Below are 23,943 nucleotides of genomic sequence, written 5' to 3'. Positions count from 1 at the left end.
AGCGCCGGCGGCCGCGCAGCCCGGGTGCCCCGCGCGAAGCCGCCCCGAGGGGGGGGGCGCGACGCTGGGTTTGGTACCTGTCGGCCGAGGCCGTTTGCATCAGCAAAGGGTTTTATAGCAGCGGGGCGAAAGCTTAAGAAGACCCGAGGCCACAGACCCACGCGGGGCACCAGAGCCCAGAGCCAACAGGCAGCACTGGCACCGCCGGGGCTGAAACGCTCCGGCTACCGCATACGCAGATTTACAGCTGCCCAAATAAACCAGCTAAATCGCTGCAGCCTCCCAGTTAGACACCTTAATTCAAGCTCAGGGTAACTTGTTTCGCTTCTCTCTCAGGACATGACTAAGCTAGCCAAGACACAGCTGTGTTTTAATACAGCCTTATGCAAACATTGAGACTTAAACATAAAATAGATGTGTTCTGCAGTCTACCTTAAATTAAAAAAACAGGGCTTGTCAGCAGCAGCACCACCGAGATAGAAACCAGGACAGCTGCTCCTTGAACTCTGTACAAGGTAGCTCTAACCATCAGCTACTTTACAGAAGCGCACAAGGTTTCTCACTAAAAACATGAAAGACATCCCATGTTTGGGGCAATCTAAGACTAGCATCTCAAAGAAAGTCAAGAAAACATTTGCACTGCTTTAACCCCCAAGGAGAGAGCCCACGTTACCTGGGAGCGGAGCAGGAGGAACTCGCCTTGCTGGTCCCGGGCACAGGCGGAGGGCGGCCGACAGCACGGCCATCCAGCCCCCCGCAGGAAAGGGCCCTGCTCTCCCAGCTGGCCCCAATTGCCACCCACAGCCCTCGTGGAGCCGAAACGCGCCGCAGCTGCGGCCGCCACCGCTCCTCTCCGTTTGCCAAGGGCGCTGGCACCTGTGATTGGGGCTGGGCCTTCCTGCTCCTGCTCCTGCTCCTCACCCCCACCACGGAGCAGAGCGGTGGGAGCTCCTGCGACTAGGCGGAGGTCGCTCGGGCAACCTTGGCTGGGCAAAGAGCTTTCTACCAGAGCCGTAGTCAATGAGTTATTACCTTCGTGCTGAATCATCATTAAAAACTCTCTGAAGCTCTTTCCCTTTCATTTAGAGGCCTGACAAAGCAATAAATAAATAAATAAATAAATAGCTGTTTATTTTAAAATTATTTCTCCAGCGTGCGTTAAGAACCGCTGCTTAGACACGTGCCGGCGCTGTGTAACAACAGCTCAGGGCTTAGCCACAGCTTCTGCGCTTTGCCCCCTTATCCCAGCCGCCAGTTTTAACCACTGCCAGGGCTGACYGCTCAGCGACACGATTCAACCGGCCTGCAGAGAAGGTCCCGCAAGGAAGCGTCCCTCGGTCGGACGGCGGGCGCATCACGGTTCACAACGGAAAAGGCTTTTATGGAGTGAAAAAAACAGCCAAAGGAACCCACCTATTTTCTCCTGAGTGTAGTGGATCCAGGACAAAATATTTCCACATAATTCTTCACTTACATTTTTCTGATTCTCAAAAACATCACCTCCCAGTCCCACCGGCTGGCATGTGTTTAAATGCATTCAGCAATACACTAAAGCGCTGAGCACAACCTGYGCTCGTTCCTACGAGGCGTCTCACGTAACTGAGCTGCTCTCGCTTTGACCTCTCTAACCAAGAACGCTTTCTCTTTCCTGCACAAACGCAAGTTCCTTGCGGAAAGCTTATAATTAAGGCATATAACAGCTAAAACAAAGTTAGATTTTATCGTCGTTCAGTGAAGCACATTCCCATTCAAAGAAATATCACTGTATTTGCTGCTCTCACACTAAAATGCGATGAGCCCTCCAGGAACACACAGCTGGCTTTTTATACCTGGGCCGCAGCTTGAAAAAAAGGAAACCAGCGTATTTTATAAACAGCATCTGTCAAAATACAGCGTAGCTTGGCCCCCGGGCATCTGACCCGAGCCCTTAATGTGGGCAGAGGGGTGATTCAGAGTCCAAAGCGTGGTGGTCCCAGCTCTTGCTCCAGGGCGAGCGCGCATGCCTTGGCGCCGCGGCCCCAGCTCCAGCTCCAGCCCCCGAGGCAGCGGTGGCGGGTGAAAAGTCCTTTCTCCAATGGCTGGGAAGGGAGGCAGGCCGGGACCCCCCCACCTCCTGCCGCTGGCCGGGGAGCAGAGCCGAGCTCGAGGAAAGGCCGGGAAGGGGGAGTGGAAAGCCCTTCGGAGCTGACCGCTCCGTTCCCCGCGTGGCCCCAGTGGAGCCCTACTGCGGCGGAGCAAAGTGCCCCAGTAAGCTCGTACCATCACCCTACGTCTTCAGTCCAATGCCAGGAGTTACAACTTTGAGCCAGTCACTTAACTAAAATTTACCAGCTCTTCAGCCAGATTTATTCCACTCCTGATAATCTGACCGAGCCAGATTTATTCTGATGTGGTTGATGCACCAGATGATGGTTGTGCTGCCGTTCAGAGGGACCTGGGCAGGCTGGAGAAACAGGCAGAGAGGAACCTCATGAACCTCAATGAAGGCCAGTGCAGGGTCCTGCAGCAGGGCAGGGATAACTCCACACCAGCACAGCCTGGGGGCTGGTCGGCTGGAAAGCAGCTTTGCAGAGAAGGACCAACCAGTTGGCCATGAGCCACCAATTTACCCTTGCAGCAAAGCAGCCCAGCAGCCTCCTGGGCTGCAGCAGTAGCGTTGCCAGCAGGTCRAGGGAGGTGACGCTGCCCCTTTGCTCTGCACAGGTGGGACACACCTGGAGTGCTGCACCTGGTCCTGGGCTCCCAGTACACGACTGACATGGAGCTACTGGAGTGAGGCCAGAGGAGGCCACRAGAATGATTAAGAATTTGAGCATCTCTTATACGAGGAGAAGCTGAGAGAGCTGGGGCTGTTCAACCTGGAGGAGAGGCAGCTCAGGGGGATCTGATCAATGTGTATAAATACCTGATGGGAAGGAGTAAAGAAGATGAAACCACTCTCCTTGGTGGAGCCCAGTGATGCGATTTGAGACAACAGGCCCAAGCTGAAGCACAGGAAGGTCCATCTGAATAAAAGAAAACGCTTTTTTACTATGAGGGTGATCATACACTAGGAACAGGTTGCACAGAGGTTGTGGAGCCTGTATCCTTCAAATAACTATCAAATATCTATTTGAAACCCAGCTGGACAYGGCCCTGAGCAACCCGATCTAGCTGAYGCTGCTTTGAGCAGGAAATTGACTCCTGAATTTTTCAGGGCCCTACAGGCCTGGATTTCCTCTTCCCTGCAATTAGCTCTGCTCCCTGTAAGAGCTGCCTGGGTAAGACCACGTTGCTGTGGCACATGCAGAGTGGGCAGCTCGCTCAGAGCGTGGGCAGCCGTGCTCTGCTTGTGCTGTGGCATGAAAGTCAGAGATGCTRAACGGGTTGTGTGCTATGGTAAGTCATTGGAGGTACCCTGCGATTAGCACTACGATGGTGGTAATAAGTACAACTCTAAGCAGAGAATGCCCTCAGATTTTGCTACTGCCTAATAATGGATTCAGTGCATACACCTCGCAATGTGGTAATGTCTGCTATTCTGGGAAGATGATTTTACTACTAAGAATCAATCTGCAGAACATTTACAGCAGGAGAATATTCCATTTTAACAATGCTTTACAGTTTATGGGATGGTTTATTAACAACTTTACATACAAATTGAATCAGTTACTTGAAGGCTGTTATCCATGACTTTAAACTTGCACTTCCAGCTAATTACTGCTAATCATGTATACCTCATTTTTTCCAAAAACTTCCAAGTTTTGGGATGAAGAACGGGGAAAAAAGAAGTTTCCAAGTTCCTGTGGACTCCAGTTCCAAACTTCTTTTGCTGCACAGCAGCCTCGACGCTGCAGACCATTTTTGATCTACAGATGCAGACAAATGGCTGAAATAAGGAAGGAGAACAACGTAATCTGTGATAAGGACAGCTACCAAGCAGAAAATACAAGATAACAGATCTGTCAGCATCAACTGTCTGCTGGGTGCCAAACCTCTGAACTAGAACAGGAGCCTTTTGGGGGCAGTGGCTGGATRGTAAGAGCTGAGCTGCAGCAGTGCTCAGCACCTCCGTAGGACCTCAGCATTCACTCCAGCACTCACCAGAAGCAGTGCAGCGAGGGGCCTTTTTGATGCTTACTCTTGTGCAATGGAGCCAGGACAGCAATAACAGATGAAGTTTTAAGGGCTGAGGTCTCAGGAGATGGTTCACTGGCATCTTTACCCAAGTCTTCGTGCCTACGTGTAAAATATTTGCTTTTAACTTCCTCACTATCTTATCACTTTGTTAGGAATCACCCAGGTATCTTAAAGGATTGGGAAGCAGTCCAAAGGATGCGCCCAAAGTGGTGATTTCCCCAAAACAAAATAACATCTGCTATAAATTTATCTGGGGAACTGACTCTAGACTTTCATAACTTGTCTGAATACTCACTTGAAATGCAGTAAATAGCTAGCTGAGCTTTTGCTACAAATAGTTATTTGAATTTGGCGTGCACTCCACCTTGTAAAATATCATTGTAAAAAATGTCAATAAGACAACTTAAAACAATTCTAAAATGCAGACATTCATTTATTATACAGAGAATATCATTTGCAAGATGTCTTGCAATGCATTCCCTCCGCTTTAAGTACAATACAGTACACCGCTCTCCACAATAAGTTACATAAAGGCAAATTCTATGTACACATAAAAAGGATCGGTGCCAGAACTATTTGTATAGCATATCTGCTATTTGGAAATCAAACATTTAAATCTCTTAATTGCCTTCAGAATTTGTGAAACAAACCAAATTGATAAACAGATCTTAATTAGCTAAGAGAAGGGTTTTAACTGCCTTCTAAATTCAGTGGAGACCACACAAATGGTTCAACTACTGAATCAGCATTCTCAACACTCATTTTAAAAAGAAGGATACAAAAAAGAGGCATGCCATATGTTAGCATATAAGACAACATGGAGAAAAATGCCCTGCCTGCATTTTAACTGTTTGTGTACCCTGGAATATCTGAAAGTAGGGAAATAGTAGTGCCATTGTACAAGGCACTAATGAGACCACACATGAAACACTATATATAACTCTATTTGTGCCTGTTCAAAAAAATTAATTCAAATTGAAACAGTGAAGAATAAGGCTACCAGGATTATCCGTGGAATGAAGTGTACCCTGTGAAGAAAGATTGTAACAGCACTTGCTTTTTCCATCTAGTGAAACAGCTAACAGTCTATGACTGCTTTCTAAAAACATGCCACGAAAATGTCAGATGAAGAGAGCAAAGGGACAATATGGGCATAGCAGCAAATGCGTATTGAAATGAAAAGATAGTTTCTCAACTTTTAAGGCTGAGAGGTACAGGCAGGACCTTTCAAGAAGGAGTAGTGAGGCTAAATATCCTTAAGCAACCGAGTTTGTTTAACAGCTCAGCTCAGTTTAAAAAAAAAAAAGAAAAAAAAAAAAAAGAAAAGAGCCTAAGACACAGTGTCTACTGTGGCAAAAGACTAGACCCAGAAACAAAACTGGAATTGCTTGACCCATCAGCAAGAAAGTGGTATTCTTTTACAGTATGAAACTGCATTAAATGCTTTAAAAATTCACGTTAGATTTTCATTTTCCCTCCTTTCACATAAATTACTTCATATTCAACAATGTGAATGTCTGTTAATACAGGAAATACAGCACCAAGCTACTGCTGTGAAGTCAGCAGTCTGAAGAGTTACAGTATCAATCAGCATATCCTGTATACCTTTTACACCGAGATTCTTTTCCATACTTTTCTTGTTCCACACTTTTGTCTTGTTTCTACAGTGGAATGTAAATATAGCAGCCCTCTAAAGGCAGAGTGCAGTGAGCCATACAAGACTGAAAATACTTTGAGACAACACAAAGGATATAATTTAATCCATAAAATAATGCAGATATAAGAATCACAATGTACCACGTGGAAAAGTGTTGAGTTCTACATTCCACTGATGTGTTTTCCCAATCAATACTGAAGACACTTTCCTTGAACTACATAAGCTTCTTGGATTCTTATTTCAGGTGCTGGAACTGGTAAGATATGTAGGTAATAGCATATCAGTCAAAGAATTACTTATAAAACAAAAATAAGAACCAAAAAACCCCTAAACTCTTCTTTACTGAAAAAGAGAGGCACTGCATTTTTAAGCTGAATTAAGGCTGTAAAATGATGCTGGTTCATTGTGAATTTGAAGTAGTCATCTTCACCCTGACACAGGGCTCCATTTAACCCACTGCTTCGCTGTTAGTCCTATAAGCCTGTTTGCGGAGATGAGTCTCAATCTCCTCCCTGAAGACCAGCATGCCAAGGTGCGAGTGAGATGCTTCATTCATGGCTTTGGATTGGATACACATGCGATACTGCTCCGGAGTCAGTTCGTCTGCACAATGTTTCTCATGCCAGAGGTGAAAGAGACCGGGGACTGGTGTCCTCACCACAATAAGGTCACCATGCAAGTACTTCCTGTAAAGGTGAACATCCTCTCCGCCCCAGCCTTTCACTTCCAAGTCAAACCCCCCTATGAAACAACATCAGAAAACATTACTTTGGTATAAAAGCTAGATCTAAAGCAAAAAGAGCAACAGTCCTTACAACAAATCTTATATGACACCAGAAATTCTGGAGCAGTTAACTACTCCACGCCAAAGCACGACAAATTGAGGGAGAAAAGCTTCAAGCATACTGCATCCTTTGTGGTGGAAACTGCCTAGGACATAGATCATGCACTGCTGGCATCAGGGAGACCCCTACAGAGTCTAAATTGCATTATGCATGACATACCATATGACAGCTGCAGAAAATGGTAAGCAAACCTTACTGGGTATGCTTTTCTGTTATTTTTAGCGATCATAATGGATTTTAGCATCCGGATAATGAGGCATTCATGCACCACATGAAAAAGCCTTCTCCACAAATGCCAGCAATTACTCCACAGATCACAACTCAAAACACTGGACTAAGAGAAGGAATCCAATTCCACCATTTTAAGTTCTCTCTTACCTCACCAGGACCATAGCAAAAAATTGATCCAGACTGGTGCACAAACTCAAAAATCTAGAATTCTGTCATTTTCATTTAGCCCATAACATACACGTGACAATTTGACTGTTAGTTAATGCAGTCTGAGTTCTAGTAACTATATAGCACTTAAGGCAAGCAACACAACACCATCTACTTCTGCCAGATTATTTTCAAGACAGCCTTCTAAATTGAAGTACATCAAGCTGTTCTGTGTTTTAATGGCAGGCCACAAGAGGGTGCCAAAGTACACTTTTAAAATCTTAAGCCACTATATCCAACTATTACTACTCAGGCTGTTTAAAAAACAAGAGAAGTGAGGTTTACCTGGGAGGTTTCCTTAGGAGATATGCTTCAGGAAATTGGTTAATTTGCCTCACATGATCAAAAAGTACCAATAAATGATTTTTAGAAGTTCCTGAATGAAATGCTGTTGATATTAACGAATGTTGTGGCTTTTAACAACTGTTGGTCAGATGGCATGTCAAAAATCTAAAATACTAATCTAACTCTGTTCAAACTTGACAGTCAGCAAGTCTGACTGCTGGATTCAGTAAAATAGTATGAGCCATAAATGTATTACTTCCTTCAAAATAGAGAATCAACTTTTGAATACTTTGCTACAAAACAATTTTTTGTTTAACTTCATCTTACCAACAGTCAGAAAGTCTGTCCGATACTGACAAGTCATCCCAAAGCCAAAATCCCGCCAGAAACCAGAATCCTTCTTGTGTACCTGCAATTTTAAAATGCTACTGTTTTGAAATGTAAGATACAACGAAGGAAGTATATTGTATTCAGTTTTGTAGAAACCTAAATTCTCTTGATCATTTGCCCCTGCGGGGTACAGCACATAATGCTTCAAATATTTCTGTGTCATAATACAGTGCATACGTGCAGACCTAATTACCTGTTGCTCGCTTCATCATTCTTTTCTCTAATTCCAAATACTTACTCTCTTCGCAGTTTCCGCTTCAACCTTTCTGCCACTCTACTCCTCTGTTTTCTATATATCTGCTCAGACCAAACAGAATTTTTGGTAGTCTGTTACCAAATCATCTGTTCCCATTACTCCACTTCCTACCCATTTTCTAATGCCACATTTGTCCCCTTTTGTTTTGATATTACAAGAAAAGCAAGTTTTAAGGTTGAAGCCAGCAACCATACAGCTGTTGGATTCAAAGCAAATAACAAAGCTGTCAGGCTGAAGTTCAGTCCTCTCTCAGATGTGACTACTTCAGGCCATAAGCAAATCTTCCCTTCTAACTTCTGCAATATTCTAGAAAACAACTATTTTGGGGAGTGGGGGCAACAGGATGTTCCTCTTTTAGTAAGATTGTGTTGCTGTTTCCTTTCTCTCCTCCAAACTTATCTACCTCAGAAGTCTCAGCTGTTAAAACCTCCATTTCATTTATGAAGCCTCTTAAAAGGGATGATAAGGATGGACATTGACTGCGACCCTCCCATCTTCAGCCAACAATGATCTAGAAATATAACCCTTCCTCCTTTCTGCTGAGCACAAACTTATCCTTAAATGTATTCTCTCAAATGTTTGTGGGTTTTATTTATTTATTTTCACTACAAGCTCCCTAAGAAGCAGTGTTTCTCATTCAGAAAACAAGATGTAATTAATTGCATAACCACCAATGATTCTGGTGGATGTTGGATGGCAGAGGTAAAAAAACAGCCTGCATGAACAGGACAGCTATACACAGCATGAGCAGAGCAACTTGCCCAAACATCTTGCCTACCTCAGCTTAAACAGAATTTACCCTGCAACTATCCTTTGGCAGTTAACAAAGAGAAGCCTGTACTGAGGGAAGCTCATCAAGAAGTGTTTAGGGAGTTTTCTGTTCACACCTTCTCTGGCTTCTGGAGCACAACAGAGACAGTTGCTGCCATGGTACAGTTAATGCCTCTATCCCAATAAAACCCTGTCTTTCAAAGCCAGAATTAAGCATTAGGCCAGAACTACCAACTTCCTTTCATTAGCTGCACATTTTTCTAAAATCCTGGTAAAACTCCAGCCTTAGCCAAGAATATATGATTTTTGCACTGTTTGATAAACTTCTTTCCTAAGTGCTTTGCCTATAAGGGAGAAAAGTGCTTAGATATTTAGACATATTGTTCCAAGAATTCCCAAACACACTACTAAATCACACTTAATTTTTTAAAAACTTCATTTTACTTAAAAATTAAATAATATATGGCACAACTAATTTTCTTCAGAATAAATCAGGCTACTTACCAACTGCTGCTCCACAGGGGGTGGTACATCTTGGTTGGCATAGACTATAGCAGGATTATAGAGGCTAAATACCACAGGGTAAAAAACCTTTTTTCCTAGAAGTCAAAAGATAATTATTTTTTATGACCATCCCCTTCCAGAAGGCAAGAGGAAACTATAGAAGTCTCCCCTCTTTGTGAAATGTTATTAGCCGTCTAATGAAAACCATTAAGTATAAAGTCTATCTGCTAGGATTTTCCACTTAGGTAGACCATAACATCTTATGGGGCAAAGCCCACAGCAGGGAATGTATATATGCATGCAAAATAAATAGGAATATTTTGAGAATTTTTTGCTGTGTCATCCAATGTGATCTCATGCTAAGAAGTCAAGCTACCAAAATAACCAAGACCAAGTAATACCCCGCATAGCCTGTGTTTTATTTAAAGGCATGTGATTTCCAGTACGTATGAGCCCTGCAAAGTCATTAAGCACTGTAACTATCTTGATTATGCTGTGACACCAGTTCTACACCTATTACAGAAATCTGACAAACATTTTTYAAGCATTGCCAGGAGTGCACAGCCATCGGTGATAGCCCACAAGAATACACAGTATTCTGACTTGGGCACTAGCTCTGATCATGTGTGAGGTACCTTCAGGTCTCACTTGATGCAGAGGCGGCATACTGTCAGCCTAAATTGTCCAGCAGTCTCTCAAACTCCCTTCCTTGTGAAAATTCAAAGTGTTCCTCTTCAAAGTTTTCCCAATTACTTATACAACCCATTTCATGAAGTGCAGACACAGACAAAAGTAAAAAAAAAGAGTAAGAATTAGAACTCAAATATCTGATCTACAGTAATGTCTCTTGTCCATTACATGAAGAAAAATATCTATTTGTTCCAAACTGACACTTAAAGAATAAGATTTCTGACTGCAACAAATCTGTAATAAGAGTAAGCATTAAAAAACAGAATAAAAATATGTTTGACAGGAAGAGTCCTTAGTGGAGTGCACAAAAAACTCAGGAAAGCATTTTTCTTCTTGTAGGAATTTGTAGAACAAGTAAGCTTCATAAACTTGAGAAAAGCTGTTCAGAAAACTTCAGAGCCTGGTATGTAAACATGGAACCCTAGCTCTGCCTCAGTCTCTGTAAGGAGCATGTTGTGTAGCTTTACTGCAAAGCACCTGTGCCTTGGCCATACAAGCATTACAGATTTTTGTATAACAAAATCACCTTCCGCTTCTATAAGACTTCACAGTTTTGTTACACAAAATCTCCTACAAATTAACCATTAAAAAAAAGTCTTTCTTATTTAGCTAAATCAATAGAAAATGTGAAAACTTATCTATTGTACAAAAAATACAATGAATTCTTATCTCCAGACACTAAGGCAGAAATTATTTCTCAGTCTTCATAGTATTTTCTTTTGAGCACAGTTATTTTCCCTTTTGCTAGATGCACGCTATTGAACAGGTTCTACTATACAAAGCAGTCTTCTCTGCTCAACTCAGGACAGTTTAAAGGCCAAACAAGACAAGACTCAGTTACAGCAACTTAAAAGGAGCATACCAGGCTCAGCATTCAAGCGGCAACTGTTCAGGAACTCAGCTGTGAAATAAACATCAACATCACAGAAGAACATCAGGACCTCGCCCTTCTCCCAGGCTCTGGCACCCATGTCAAGTCCCCGGCCACGGTTAAATTCCTCATTCAGAGAGACAAGTGTGTAATTGTGGAAGTTAGTTTCTCTGAAAAGAAAAACAGAGTCAAATTCAAAAAAAAACCTTGCATGGGAATACTTTTCCAACATGTTACAGTAATTTAATTTTGAATATTTAAAAAAATCCAGTTCTATATCAGGATGAGAAAGAATCAGTTCTACTTAGTTGTCTCTTTTTAGACAATGCAAACAGATGGACCTAAGTCTTATTTCATAACTTAACCTTGCAATTAATTATTCAGACAAATTTAAAAAAGCCTTCTGGCAACAGATGCAAATTGAAGTGTTCTCTGAAATTATGATGGCATCTGAAAATTGTCCCCACAAACTAAAATTCCCTCACTAAAAAGGTAATATCCCTGTCTAATCTCCTGAAGCCTTCAAGGAACTCAAACCAAGAAAGCCAGAGTCCAGCTCTACCAAAATCATGAGACAAAAGCTCATTTGTACATTGATGCCACCATAACCTAGTCAATTTACTTTTTCCTCATTATTTCATATCGGCAGCATATATGCGCACACTTGCTGCAGAAGGAAGAAAGTGTACCAAAGGAAACTGGGAATATACCTGTGGAATATCTTCAACTAAAATAAACTACTATTTCCGAGACACTTAAGGCAATTTCTTGAAGATACAGAGTAAAAATATTCAAGAGTAGCACCATTAAAAAGATAAAGATACAGACGAAAACACAGGAGTCTGCTGCACTGAATCCAATTTTAGGCAAGAAGAACAAAAAGCCTCGTGGCAAGCGTAGCAGGGGGGCAGAAAGTGCCTCAGACAGAAGAAGCCAGCATTCAGCAAGCTAAATGTCATGGTGACTTTACAGGAGTAAGAGAGAAGGAATTCACAGCTACCTAAAGGTTTCTATGCATGACAGACCAACTCACCATGACATTTTAATCCAGCAACACAACAGTCTCCGCCAAATACATTTAATCAGAAAAGCCTTGGTCCTGCGTTGTACGAAAGGGACATGCAGCTGCAGGCTCATTCGTGGCCAACAAATTTAACAGGCTCCCAGCTCAGGAAAGAGAATACGAACTCATGCAGAGAACTAACTCCTTAGAGACTGATGGACTTAGCTACTCAGTCTGAAAGCAAGACAGGTTTCTCACCTAACTGGGCAAAGCTGTCCCATTCCTCTGGAGACAGAAAAAGGAACATCTGGGAATTTTATATCCAAACTGCTCTAATGCTATTTACTGCAAGTCATGACTGATGAAATACCCTTTGTTTGTATTCGTTCTATAGGAAAAGGTAAGTCTAGGGTACATTCTGGAGTTAGTACGTTGTACATAGAGGATAGAGGACAAAGCTTAACCTCTCGAGCAGACAGACTCAGCAGCCCACCAGCCCTGATTACAGCAACCAGTCATTTCTCTTCCTCATTATTAAAGTAAGCTCTCCAGTGAAAGAGCTGTCACAATGTGTGTCCCAGTTCAGTAACAATTAAATATTGTGCCATTAATTCTGACTAGTCTGTTAACGTGACTGAATACGCACGGCAAAACTGATTCCTGTACTTTTTGGTGCTGTCAGATGGAAAGCTCAAAGCCACTGTTGTTAGTATTTCTTAGCCTGTAACTTGGATTTTTAGTTGTGCATGCCTTCAGATAGAGAAAACCCAAATCATGGCCTAAAAGTTTACAGGAGACTTTTACAACTTAAGCTGTGAAATGCCAAATGAAGAATTATTCAATGCAAGTAAAGCTTACTTTCCTTAACCTGTAACAGTCTCTGAAATTCTTCACTTTGTTGTTTCTTTGTTTTTAAAAATATTGTTTGTATTGACTGATGTTGGATATACTTACCTAGCTACAGACTCTAGGATGCTTTTTACTTCTGATAGTCCATCTTGTCCAAAATATACCACAGTGAGATGAACACGCTTATCCTGATGAATACATACATCCCTATAAGCACAGAGATAAGCTGCTGTTATTACTTGCAACACAATAGAAACCTCAGGTACTTTAAAAAAAACATTGGCAGATACAAGTATTTTGGTGAGACTTCAACTAGCTTCTAAAGAAAGCAAAAAAAAAAAAAAAATGTTTTCCTGCTTCTTTCCCCATCTTTTCCATTTGAATTGGGAGGTACCAATATGGTGTGCTCATTCCAACACCGTATTTTAGAAACAGGAACTCAAAAGCTGATAACTACAAAAATGAGCGTGCTCAAGATCAATTTCCAAGTTCACAATGGCCCTGGCATTCAGTCTAAAAGGGGTTTTGGTGTAGTTTAAGAAGCTCTTATATCCATTTAGAAAAAACATTTTCTCCATACAATAGGTTCAGTTACAAACATTTCAAGGTAGTTGCACAAAATATTGGAATCATCCGTTCTGTCATAAATCCACCAGAACAGAAATTCATTTGGAAAATGAAAAAATCTGAAAGTCAGCAACACAGCTCACTGTGTAGTCTAACACACCTACCTAAAGTTTTGCATAAATTGTGCAAATGCCTCAGTTCTTCCAGCAAGAGGAACAATAATGTTAATGATTGATCTAGAAATATCGACTGTTTCACTCTTCACTTTCATGAGTGGTCCAAAAGGTCGGAACAACGTGACATGCCTGTATTCCATGCCATCCATCTTCTTATAAAACAGTTCATACTGTGTCCCCTTATCTCTTTCTGTACGATAGTAACCTGAAGAATAAGTCACAGAAGTAATTTATGAAGTCAAAGATCCCCGCAATTTTATTTCAGAAACACCGTTTTTCTTGAGAACTATAAAGAAATAAAAAGAAAGCTATTTGGGAAAAGCTTATCTGTTTTTTTTTTCCTAAAATAAGCAAAAAAAAATCCACAAATCACTATAAATTACAATCACCCTTCTGCTTTCTTAGCACTGATCTGAGGAACAGTCTCAGACCAATAGCTCCCTCTCGTTTCTCAGAGCTCAGCAATAGCTTTTTCWTACATCAACTTCTCAGGTAGGTTCTCAAGCAAAATAAAAATCAGGCATTTCCAGTGAAAGAGGAATTCAGCCTCATTACGTAATATTGCCTTTTCTTAATCCGTTCAGTTAGCGGCCATCGTTCCCCCAAGCTACTCCACAGTAATAGGGAAGATCATGGGGCCAGCAACGGACCCAACACAAGCTGCGTGCAGAACACACAAAATACAACTTGCTTGGCAAAGCCCATGAAGTCTGAAATACGATACCTGAAGAATATCCCTACGTGATAAATGCTGGAATACTTAAAACTATTGTTTCGGTTGCTGACCACAAGCTACAGTGTTTTTTTTCCCATGAACAGGGACAGTGGCATTTTACTACAGACATGGCATTCAAAGGATGTAGACAGAGCAAGTTTTCTAGGTAACTGTAACATTTTATTTGATAAAGCAATTAGGCTGCTGTAAATAACATTATCTACTTAGGGAATTTTACCATACAGTACTTACTGGGTAACAGAAACTATCCTTTTCAGGACAAATATTTAAAGCTATCTGACTGCTTTCATTTAAGACCCACCAAGGAATTAAGCCAAACCACACAGCCTCTTCAACATTAAACCACAAAGACCAAGACCAAGACTCCTCCTGTGGATTCAAAAGGATTGCTAATCCCACATCTGTATTATTACCTCATGCTAGACTGAGGGCAAAAAGCGATGACAGGAAAGATACTCCAACAGAATTGTTCTTTGCTCATCCCATCTCAGCTCTCCTCTCTCCCCGCAGAAGAAAAAAGGTAGAGTAAAGTTAAAGAACATAAGCTACATAATGAACAAAACACCTTTCGGCTGAGCAGGCCACGCACACGCCACTGTAAGAGCTACTGAATAGCTACTTATCCCAAAATGGGACAAACATCAGTGCATTTCCAGTCACTTGACAGGCTGCAGCCTGACCTGCTTTTCCTCCTGCAAGCAAGCCTGCTGAGCAATTGTTCCAGCCTCCCATCTGGGAGGGAGGTGACAGGAAATGATCCATAAAGGGTTCTGGTGACACAGAGGCTTGTTTTCTGTGTGCAGTACTGATAACGTCCTTTGAGTTATTTCAGTGCTTTTTCAAGTGAAATGAGGACCTGAGAATGAATGCAGAGAGGAGTCCTCACATTAAGAGCTTATTTTAAAACTTGCTTCTTTCTAGCTCAGGAACTAGAAAGAAGTGGTCTTACAGCTCTTCCACYTTTCCTCTGAAGACACCCATCTCCACACCTCAGGGCTTTTCCTGTGTCAGTTTTCATCCATGCTCCTTTCCTCCCATTACTTTCTTGTTCCATACAAAAAGCAGAGGTATGTGCATGCAGTCTTGCTGCAACTTTCTTCCTCTGCACCCCAGACTTCCTCTCTACCTTCACTCTCCACCCAGCTGCTTAATGTCCTTTACCTCGATCTACCTAACTCTTGCAACAGCCTTCTGCCTCAGCTTCTTTYTCCCAGCCATTCCCCAAACCACATCCAACTTCCCTTCCTTCTGCCCTTCTCCTATATCTGCCTCTCTTTAATAGCAACTTCCCTATTCCACTGCACTATTTTGCTGCATCTCTAAAGCACTTGCTTGCAGGTGAGCATGTGCACTAACAGCATTTACAGAAAATATTGAYCATCATCAATAGGGCCAGTGGCAGACAGGGTGTAACAGAATAAGCTGATACCATGACTGAAAGTTCCTGGTGACCAAATAAAACCTTTCAAGTAGATGCTCTCTAGCTATTTAACACAGTTTGGCAATGCAGTCTTATTTAAGACATACCCATCCATATTTATTCCTACACAAAATAAGCACTACATTCTAATATTGATGACAAGCATGATGATTTCATATTAGCAAGTTAATTACAAGTATTGAAAGGGGTGTTTCAGTATAACAGTGTAAGTTCACAAAATTGACTGCTATAAGTAGAAAAAAAAATCATAAATTTGTCACTCCTCCACTCCCACATTTTGTGCGAAATAATCAGTGTTGTATCTGGAAAACAGCTTCTTGGTTAGAGGAGTAGTCAATGCTCCACAGTGCTTTCACACCATGTTCTTATGTAATATACAGCAAATACTTTACATCACTACTCCTGGGTATATTAACATTCAATATTGTATATTCTTTTCTCTAGCATAGAACAACTATTTAAAGATGAAAATACACCCTCAYAGTAAGCAAAGTTTTTAAAAGTATCTGTCATAATTGCTAGTAGCTTATCTCTCATCAAAGGAAAAGCTTAGACCTCTGTCTACAACATGTTTCTAGTACAGACCAATCAAAAAAAWTCTTCAAAACAATTTAAAAAAATACTACTGTATTTTTTGCTTTGTCTGCTATGTGTTTGTAACTTGATCGAGACTAATGTACAAGTCCAAGTTGGAGCAGAGCCTCGTGAACATTGATTTGTTGGAATGTAAGAGTCCAAAGTTGTCTCAACTTTCTACTATCGGCCCACTTTTCTATTTTATTTCAGCAGCAAGCACGTGCTCCTGAAGTTGTTTTCCTTGCTATGAGCTAACCTAGCTAGGTAACCTACAGTTTTAAATGATTTTATGAAATTATGACTTCTATGCACTAAAAGCCAGAATTGAGAACAGCCAGAGAAAGTTAACATCTGTTTTACTACTTAGTATATACAGGTTAACATTCAGGAATGACTCATTATGTAGTAAAGTCACTGCTACCTTACCTTCCAACTAGTATACACTGGCTACCATTCAAAATAAAGATCCATAAGCAAAGTAGTAAAAAGCAGCAGAAATAGTTTAATAGTGTTACATCCATGAAGCTTTGCTCAATTTGCAGAGAAGTTCTGTTTCTCACTATGGTAAGYTTAATCTTAGAAATATTGAGGCTCAATTACATTTTTTCAGTGCCTAAAGCTGTTGTTCTATCCCCTTGAATGCTTGTAGTCTTACATTTGGTGTTACCAAGGAAGTGTTTTGTCTATGAAACCTAAGCTTTAGGTATCATTTTTTATTAAAATTCTCTGATGAAGTTCTCAGGATGCTGTTTTTCTGATCGTATGGGCAAACTCAAGGGGATGTCTGCATGACAAATGGTCCACAGGGTTCTAAGGATGGCAAGGACTCTGGAAAAGGCTTGACTTTGAGCATACAGCATTGGGGTACACCATTTTTCCATCTTAATGACATATTTTGGATGAAGAGTTTTCCCATGAGGCACAAATCTAAAGCTAGTTACTGTTCATTCCCAGCTGGAAACACAGAAGCAAGAAAAGCAGACTCAAACAGCACTCAAATTCTAGCAGCCATTCAGTAACAGTATCTTTATTACATATTCATGAGACTAGATTCTAATAAAAATGAGTAGCGCAATAAAGTCCCTAGCTGCAGCAGAACTTTATTTTGAAAATAAACTGATGCCTCTATTTTCCAAAGATTATTTTTAAATGGCTATTCAATAGAAGAGCTTTCAATCCAAAATACCCCAAATAAATGAGCATGAGCTGAACTCAAAGTAAAACACAGATGCCCAGGAAGTCTCATGCAGAGTTTGCATCACCATGCAAGACTCAAATGACACAGGCTTCTGAAGAAAAGGGATGGAGAGAAGTAATATCATTATGTTCTTTTCTTCATCCTCTGCTTCTCATTATCAGACATGGAACTCAAAGTTTCTATTTTTAATCAAGACCTCTCTTAGAATGCCTAATTCAGCAGTTACGTTCATAGTTTGTAGTCCTAAATCCCTTCATTTAGGAAAATACATAACATCACAACTTTGTCACCTTCAGGGGTGGTTTTTCAGCAAAGGAAATGTTGTTAGAACTAAAGAAAAGTTTTTTCCTCATGATATCCCCAGAATAGTCAGAMGATCTAATGGAAATACTAAGAATGTAAAGCGGCTCTCAAACAGAGTTGCTGAACAAGATTAAGGTCAGATTTTGTTCCATTAATATTACCTTGAGAATTTTAGAAGCTCCCTTTTGGGTTGCAGAGAGAAGAAAAAAAGGTAAGTGTAGTAAGCACAGCCCAAAAGAATAGAGAAACTTGATGGTTTTGTCTTCATCAGCAAGTATCTTTATAGTTGCAATATGTGTTTGCAGATCAGTTTTATTTTATGTTACTGTTCTAAGCTGCCAATAGTCATCATGTGGCTGTGGCAACTGTGCCCAACCACAGCTCCAGAACAGGAGTGGGACACTCTTGCAACCCCCCAAAAAACCCATCAGTTTAGGTAAGACTTAAAAAAAGGTCACTTCCTAGAATGGGTAAGGTTCCTTCCAGAAGTGGTAAAAGTCAGAATATCCTCATGTAAAGAGACCACAGAGGCTGAGAAAGCTGTGGAAGAACTGCATGAACAGTTGGATCAAGGACACAGTAGAAAACAGACCAGCAACAGGAATGTCACCATTCATCAAAATATATTTTGAATGTTTTTGGCCTATGTGGTATTAGGGCTGTAAAGTAACATATGTTTTTCTCTATCATGGATGAAGAGATTAGGCATGCATTTTCTGAAAAGACTAAAATAAGATAAAAATATAAATTTAAACAAATTTAAATAGATTAAGATTCAATTCACATCTTTAGTTGTGGTTGTCACAAGTGACTAATGTAGGTGAAACAGAGTAAGAAATAACTTTTTGATGCTTTTATAAATCAAGACAGTGATACTCTTTTCACTGGGCTTCCAAGATGATGTAAATACAGGGGAAGAATAATGTAGGACTTGTTTAGTAGTGATGAATCTTTCATCTTTTTATTTTTATTTTTTTTATAGACCATCCCATCTAAGAGTATTTCTTCAAAACTTACTTGAAAAGCCACCAAATTTTCTAAAGACTTACTAATGTATCTGAAAGTACATACTACAGGGGATTACAGAGCTCAAGGTTTAGTCTAATATTTAAAAGTCTAAGGAAGAGCTGAAATAATTCCCAGAACCAAACATTTACCTACATGAACAATTGGACTGTTGAGGTGGGAAGTTAGAACACTTTCTTAAAATAAGCATGCCTGTTTCTAGTTTAGTTTATGGCAGTGGCACAATTTTGTGGGCAGTGGCATAATTTTGTGGGTAAATTTCTGCAGGTAGATATGCAGTAGTTTTGAGACAGCATTCCTGCAAGTCAAGACAAAAGTAAAATCAGTACATCTATTTTAAGTATAAATTGTGATGGTTATGCATTAACTCATGCAATATCACGTTTTTTCTCCCCCCCCCAAACCCCCAATCCTCCAAAAACCTCCAATCCTCCAACAGTTTCTCACCTTCCTGTACCAAATTGCATAAAGCTCTCCTCTTAGTCTTGAAAGTCCTAAACCACTTGTACCAAGACAATCTAGCAGCAGCTGAGGATACAGACTTAAATGACAAGTTATTTGTGTTACTTCAAGTCAATTTTAACAGACTTTCTCTAAACAAGCAATACAAATTTGGCAACAAAGTAGCACTCAGGATATTTACAAGAACAGTTGTGACTTCAGTAAAGGCACTGGGTCTGCTATAAAACTTGAACCCATTTGTTTACGATAGTTTGAGGGAACAGTATTTTTCTAAATGGAAAGACAGGAACTTTCCAACTGGGCTTCCATCACCAGGCTGACAAAACAGGTAATGAGGCAGAGTCTTTTGCAGGGCTAAAGCATTAGGGAATAGGAGGTTCCATTTTGAGTTGGTTCCATTTCTTAGTTCTAAATTTTGGAATAATAAAAGCAGCTAATACACCAAAATAGTTTTTTGCTGGTCCAATATCTAAAATAGCCCTACTATTTTTACATACACATAAAAAATATAATAACCACACAACTAACAACTGCTGGCTGAAATAAGACAAGGATATCAATCCTATATGTATCCCACTGTGGCTCACTATGGTTTGTTACTAACACATACGATATGCAGCATTTTTTTTTTTTTTTTTTTAAAGTCCCGTGTAATTTTTCTACAGTTCCTCTAGCCTACGCCTGAGGACACTGCCTTTACAGCAAAAAAGTACATTAGTTCAATTTCCAGAAGACATGCTCTTTGGCTCCCAATTATCAATACACTGTTGTGAATAGAGGCAGAGGTATGAAGTGCAATTTTAAGGGGGATTCCCTTTTACAGTAAGGCTCTTCCATTTATAACATGCTCCAACTTTTGTGTTTTTCAAGGCAGCATGAGCTGTGTAATACTGCAAATACAAAAAACAGATACTAGGGCAGTTTTTGATAACACTTATCTCCATCAGCATTACACTATACCTTGAAAGCCAAGTTCTTCAGGAATTACAGCTACTACATCTTCCAGCTGTGTCAGTAGAAGTGCTGAAAGCATACCTTCTATTTTTGTTTCTACAGAAGTGTTCTGTAATTAAATCTACAAGCATGGAAAAAGAACTGAAGAAAGAACAGGAGAATGTAAACAAATGCTAATAGTAACGGTCATATGTTTCAGAGTAATGCATGTTTTGTCCATTAGTTGCACATTTTTTCATATTAGGCTAAGTTCAAGGTTTCATAACTTAACTGACTCCAAGAGTAGTACACCAGTCTCCCCACTGAAAGGTCTATTCAGGACACCAAGTTCTTCAGCTGACATGATCAAGACACGTTAATCTGTCAATACTCTCCTTTTAACATGACTGTGCCAACTCCACGAGAATCAAAAGTCTGAATGCTAAAGGTGGCATAGAGATCTGTGAAGAAAAATACTCYGTAGCTTCACAGCTGAATAGCTTAATTATGCAGGGACAAGAGCAAGAGAATCCATTTCTCCCTCTCCACCACTAGTTTTACTTGAAATCTTTCAGTTTAGTACCATAAGGACAAACACAGACCTTCARCTAAAAAAATAAAATAAAATAAAAATAAAACACCACACACACGCATACATGAAAGCCCAAGTATTTTATGCTGTATACTTACTGTGGTGAACCTTTTTTCTGAAACACATTTCTTGCTCCCTACTTAAAAYAAATCATCAAGTAATAACATTCTGATTATGAGAGGTAAAGATTCTTACTGCATAATTTCTGTTCAAGACCCTATTTGAGCAGGTAAAAGTGCCAGAAATATAAACATTACTAAATGCCTATTGGCAGTTCTGTTAACTGTCTGGAAAGCATCTAATAAGCATTCACCATACCTTCTATGAAATCATTTTCATTATACAGCTGCTTCTCTCCTACTCCATCATCCTCATCTTGCCCATCTTCTTCATCTGGATTATTGATAACTTCCAGGCCAGCCTCAATAACTTCGACCAATTCATCTCGTTTATCCTTTCTAACAGGTTTTTCTTCTGGATGTCGAGTGAGCCCCATCTCTAACTGGAATACTTTCATGGATGTAAAGCTTTCAAAAGGCACGACACCATATTCACTAGGCAGTTTAGCCCCTGTGCTCACCTCAGCTTTGTCAATCTGGGAATGAAGAAATTCTAGGAGATCGTTAGATGCTTGTTCTTTTGTGCCCTGGTAGTTCATACTGTTGATCTTGGGGCTCTTTTTCTCCTGCAGGGTTTTCAACTTATCACTCATTTCCTGAAGCTCTTGCTTTAGCTGGGCAATCTGACGTTTCAGACTGGTAGCTCGGTTTTGGTAATGCTCTTCTTGTTCCTGCAGAAGGGCTTGATAGTATTCTTTACCCATGTTCTCGCCTACGATCCCAGGCAGAGATCCATTACCCTCTGTTTGTGGGGCACACTCCAGCAAGTACATGAGCAAGATTAAACTGAACAGTAAGGCCAGACCCACTAACAGCCAACGAGTTCTGGCTTGAATTATTAAGCCTCTTCTAGGCATCCTTACAATATTTCCGCTTCCCATCGAAGAGGACTTCTCTGCACGTACCCTTCTGGGAACATCCCCCTGGGTCCGAATCTTAGAAATTGAATGAAAGCATGACTGCAACAGTTAATATAAGTTCTGATATAGCAGCATATAAGCAGTTTTTAACCGTTGCCTTAATCATGTGTTATTACAGAGACATAAATCTGAAATTCCTATGTCATCCATGRCCATCAACTGTAAGCATGGCTGATGCCAAACAATTTGTTCAGGATGTCCCACCCCAAAGAAAACAAAAACCCATGAAAGGGGAAGAAGGGAGACATGAGCAAGGAATCATATTTCCATGTCTTAATAGGAATAGTTATGGGATTTTTATTTAGCCCACKTGAAGTTCAGCAAGGAAAGTCTGCAAAAGCTGTTTTATAAGCTTCAGATACACAGTATTTAGTTCTCCCCACTATGTAAAAATCAGAGGAGTCTACAGTTTAGTAATAGTAATTTTCATTGACTAGTCTGACATTTTCCTCTGGCACTTGAGTATTTTATTCCACTTCTCCCTCCTTTCTTTGGAATCTGTGGTTTGAGTCAGCAGAATGAAGACAGAACCTAAAATTAAAAGAAAGGTGCATATTAGAACTACAAAGCAGCAGGTAATTTGGAAAACACATTAAGAAAGTTATAACATATGGACACAAAAATCACCGGGGGAAGGGGCAGGAAAAGAAAGAGAAAACATTATTTCTTTCCATTGCATTACCCAACAGTGACTGTCTGAAACACTGTCTGGAAAATACTAATACGAACARTGTAGTGAAATTTTTCACATAGATAGTTAAAACAGTAAGGGTTTTTCTAGTCTCAAAATACCATTTTTTGTTTTATTTTTTTTTAAACTGCCCATTCCTCCTCCAACAGAAAAAGACTCAAGAAACAAAACCCACGCATGCCCTTCCTATTCCTCTACATTAAAAAGAGCCATTTTGAAGCAGCAGAAGCTTGCATTTCCATTTGCTTTCACTTTAAGTAAATATCTTTCAGGGAATAACTTTACTCACATACAAAGCATTGCAGATTTAAACAAAGGTCACACAAACAGCCTTTCAGGACAGGTCAAAAATTCAGCCGAATTTCAAATTCAAATCTAGATTTTTGATTGAGAAAAAGCATACGCAGACTATCAGTTCACTAACATTTTTCTCTTGTTTTAGATAGACTAGAGTGAACTTGATAGTTTGAAGGTCAGTCACCACCTATACTACTGACCAAACAGGCTAGGAGAAGATCAGCAAGAGGAGGACAGTTACGTAAGAGTACCAAAAATGATTATTCCTAGTCTGAAATACTGTATATGGGTCTGTTTCAGTTATATTATAAAGACGGGGGGGGGTCAAATAAACTGAATGTATGCTAACCTCCCTCCTAAAGCTAACAAAATACTTCTGTTTAAGGTTTTGCTATAGAAAATGAGTAAAGCTTTTTATAATTTACCCAAGGATCTACTAGCTCTGTGTTCATTTTGACTGGGTTGTGTAATTACTCTTTGGGGGGTGATTCTGGGACTTCAAAAGCAGTTTAAACTCTGCATTTTTATGGAATGAGAAAAACAGGAAAAAAATATTCTACTCTCTATGRATTGACTAACAGATTGTTATCTAACATTGCCACCAACCAAAAACTCAGTCTTCCTCATTTCTTGCAAATAAAAACATGCACAACGCACTTCATGTTCTCAGGGCATAAACACTGATTATGTCCTCGCAACTTTTTTCCCTTTCCATTCTGCCTCCAGCAGGAGGATGTGGCTTCCTGGAGTACCAGGTACCATGCAAGAGCAGTATCATGATATTCAGTATCCTCATTTGCAAGTAAGCTCCAATAACAGAGCTTGAAAGATTAAATAATTTATTCATATCCCCAAACCAATTAACAGAATTGCTGATCTTAAAACTTGCATAGATATTGTATTACTCTTGGGTTTGCACGAGCTGCATCCCAGGTGTAGTCCAGCTGAAGCCTTAGGACCGCTTGAAATAGTTATTAGTATTTCTACTGGTGGAATCCCTGCCTATGAGCCAGTTTAAGAATAAATTAGAGTCTTTATGGAGGAATTCTACATACAACAACTTAGAGGCAATAGATATCTTAAACTGAAGCTTTCCAAATTAATATGAAACTACTGAACACTTCAGTACAAAATAAGTAACTATTACCTAAAAGTAATTCAATTTAAGTCCAAATAGGACAGAAGTTAGTCATTCTTCACCAAAGAGGTACAATATTATATAAAATGC

General features: G+C 40.2%; 1 protein-coding gene across 3 annotated transcripts in view; it reads right to left on the bottom strand.

Annotated features, from left to right (window-relative positions):
• Nucleotides 1-4,531: 4,531 nt before the first annotated feature.
• The window catches only part of CSGALNACT2 (chondroitin sulfate N-acetylgalactosaminyltransferase 2), a 34,664-nt gene continuing 15,252 nt past the window's right edge, over nucleotides 4,532-23,943 (bottom strand). For all 3 annotated transcript variants that reach the window (XM_085312327.1, XM_085312329.1, XM_085312328.1), the window contains 7 exons: nucleotides 21,007-22,258; nucleotides 13,410-13,626; nucleotides 12,784-12,885; nucleotides 10,818-10,996; nucleotides 9,266-9,360; nucleotides 7,672-7,753; nucleotides 4,532-6,517 (listed from right to left, as the gene is read on the bottom strand). In XM_085312327.1, the coding sequence (XP_085168453.1) occupies nucleotides 6,225-6,517; nucleotides 7,672-7,753; nucleotides 9,266-9,360; nucleotides 10,818-10,996; nucleotides 12,784-12,885; nucleotides 13,410-13,626; nucleotides 21,007-21,688 (1,650 nt within the window). In that variant the 5' untranslated portion in view covers nucleotides 21,689-22,258 and the 3' untranslated portion in view covers nucleotides 4,532-6,224. The remainder of the gene's footprint in view (nucleotides 6,518-7,671; nucleotides 7,754-9,265; nucleotides 9,361-10,817; nucleotides 10,997-12,783; nucleotides 12,886-13,409; nucleotides 13,627-21,006; nucleotides 22,259-23,943) is intronic.

This window comes from Rhea americana, unplaced genomic scaffold, assembly GCF_003343005.1.
Source record: "Rhea americana isolate MKP2758 unplaced genomic scaffold, rheAme1 scaffold_36, whole genome shotgun sequence".
Lineage (NCBI taxonomy): Eukaryota > Metazoa > Chordata > Aves > Rheiformes > Rheidae > Rhea > Rhea americana.
This window is presented reverse-complemented; position numbering and strand designations above follow the sequence as displayed.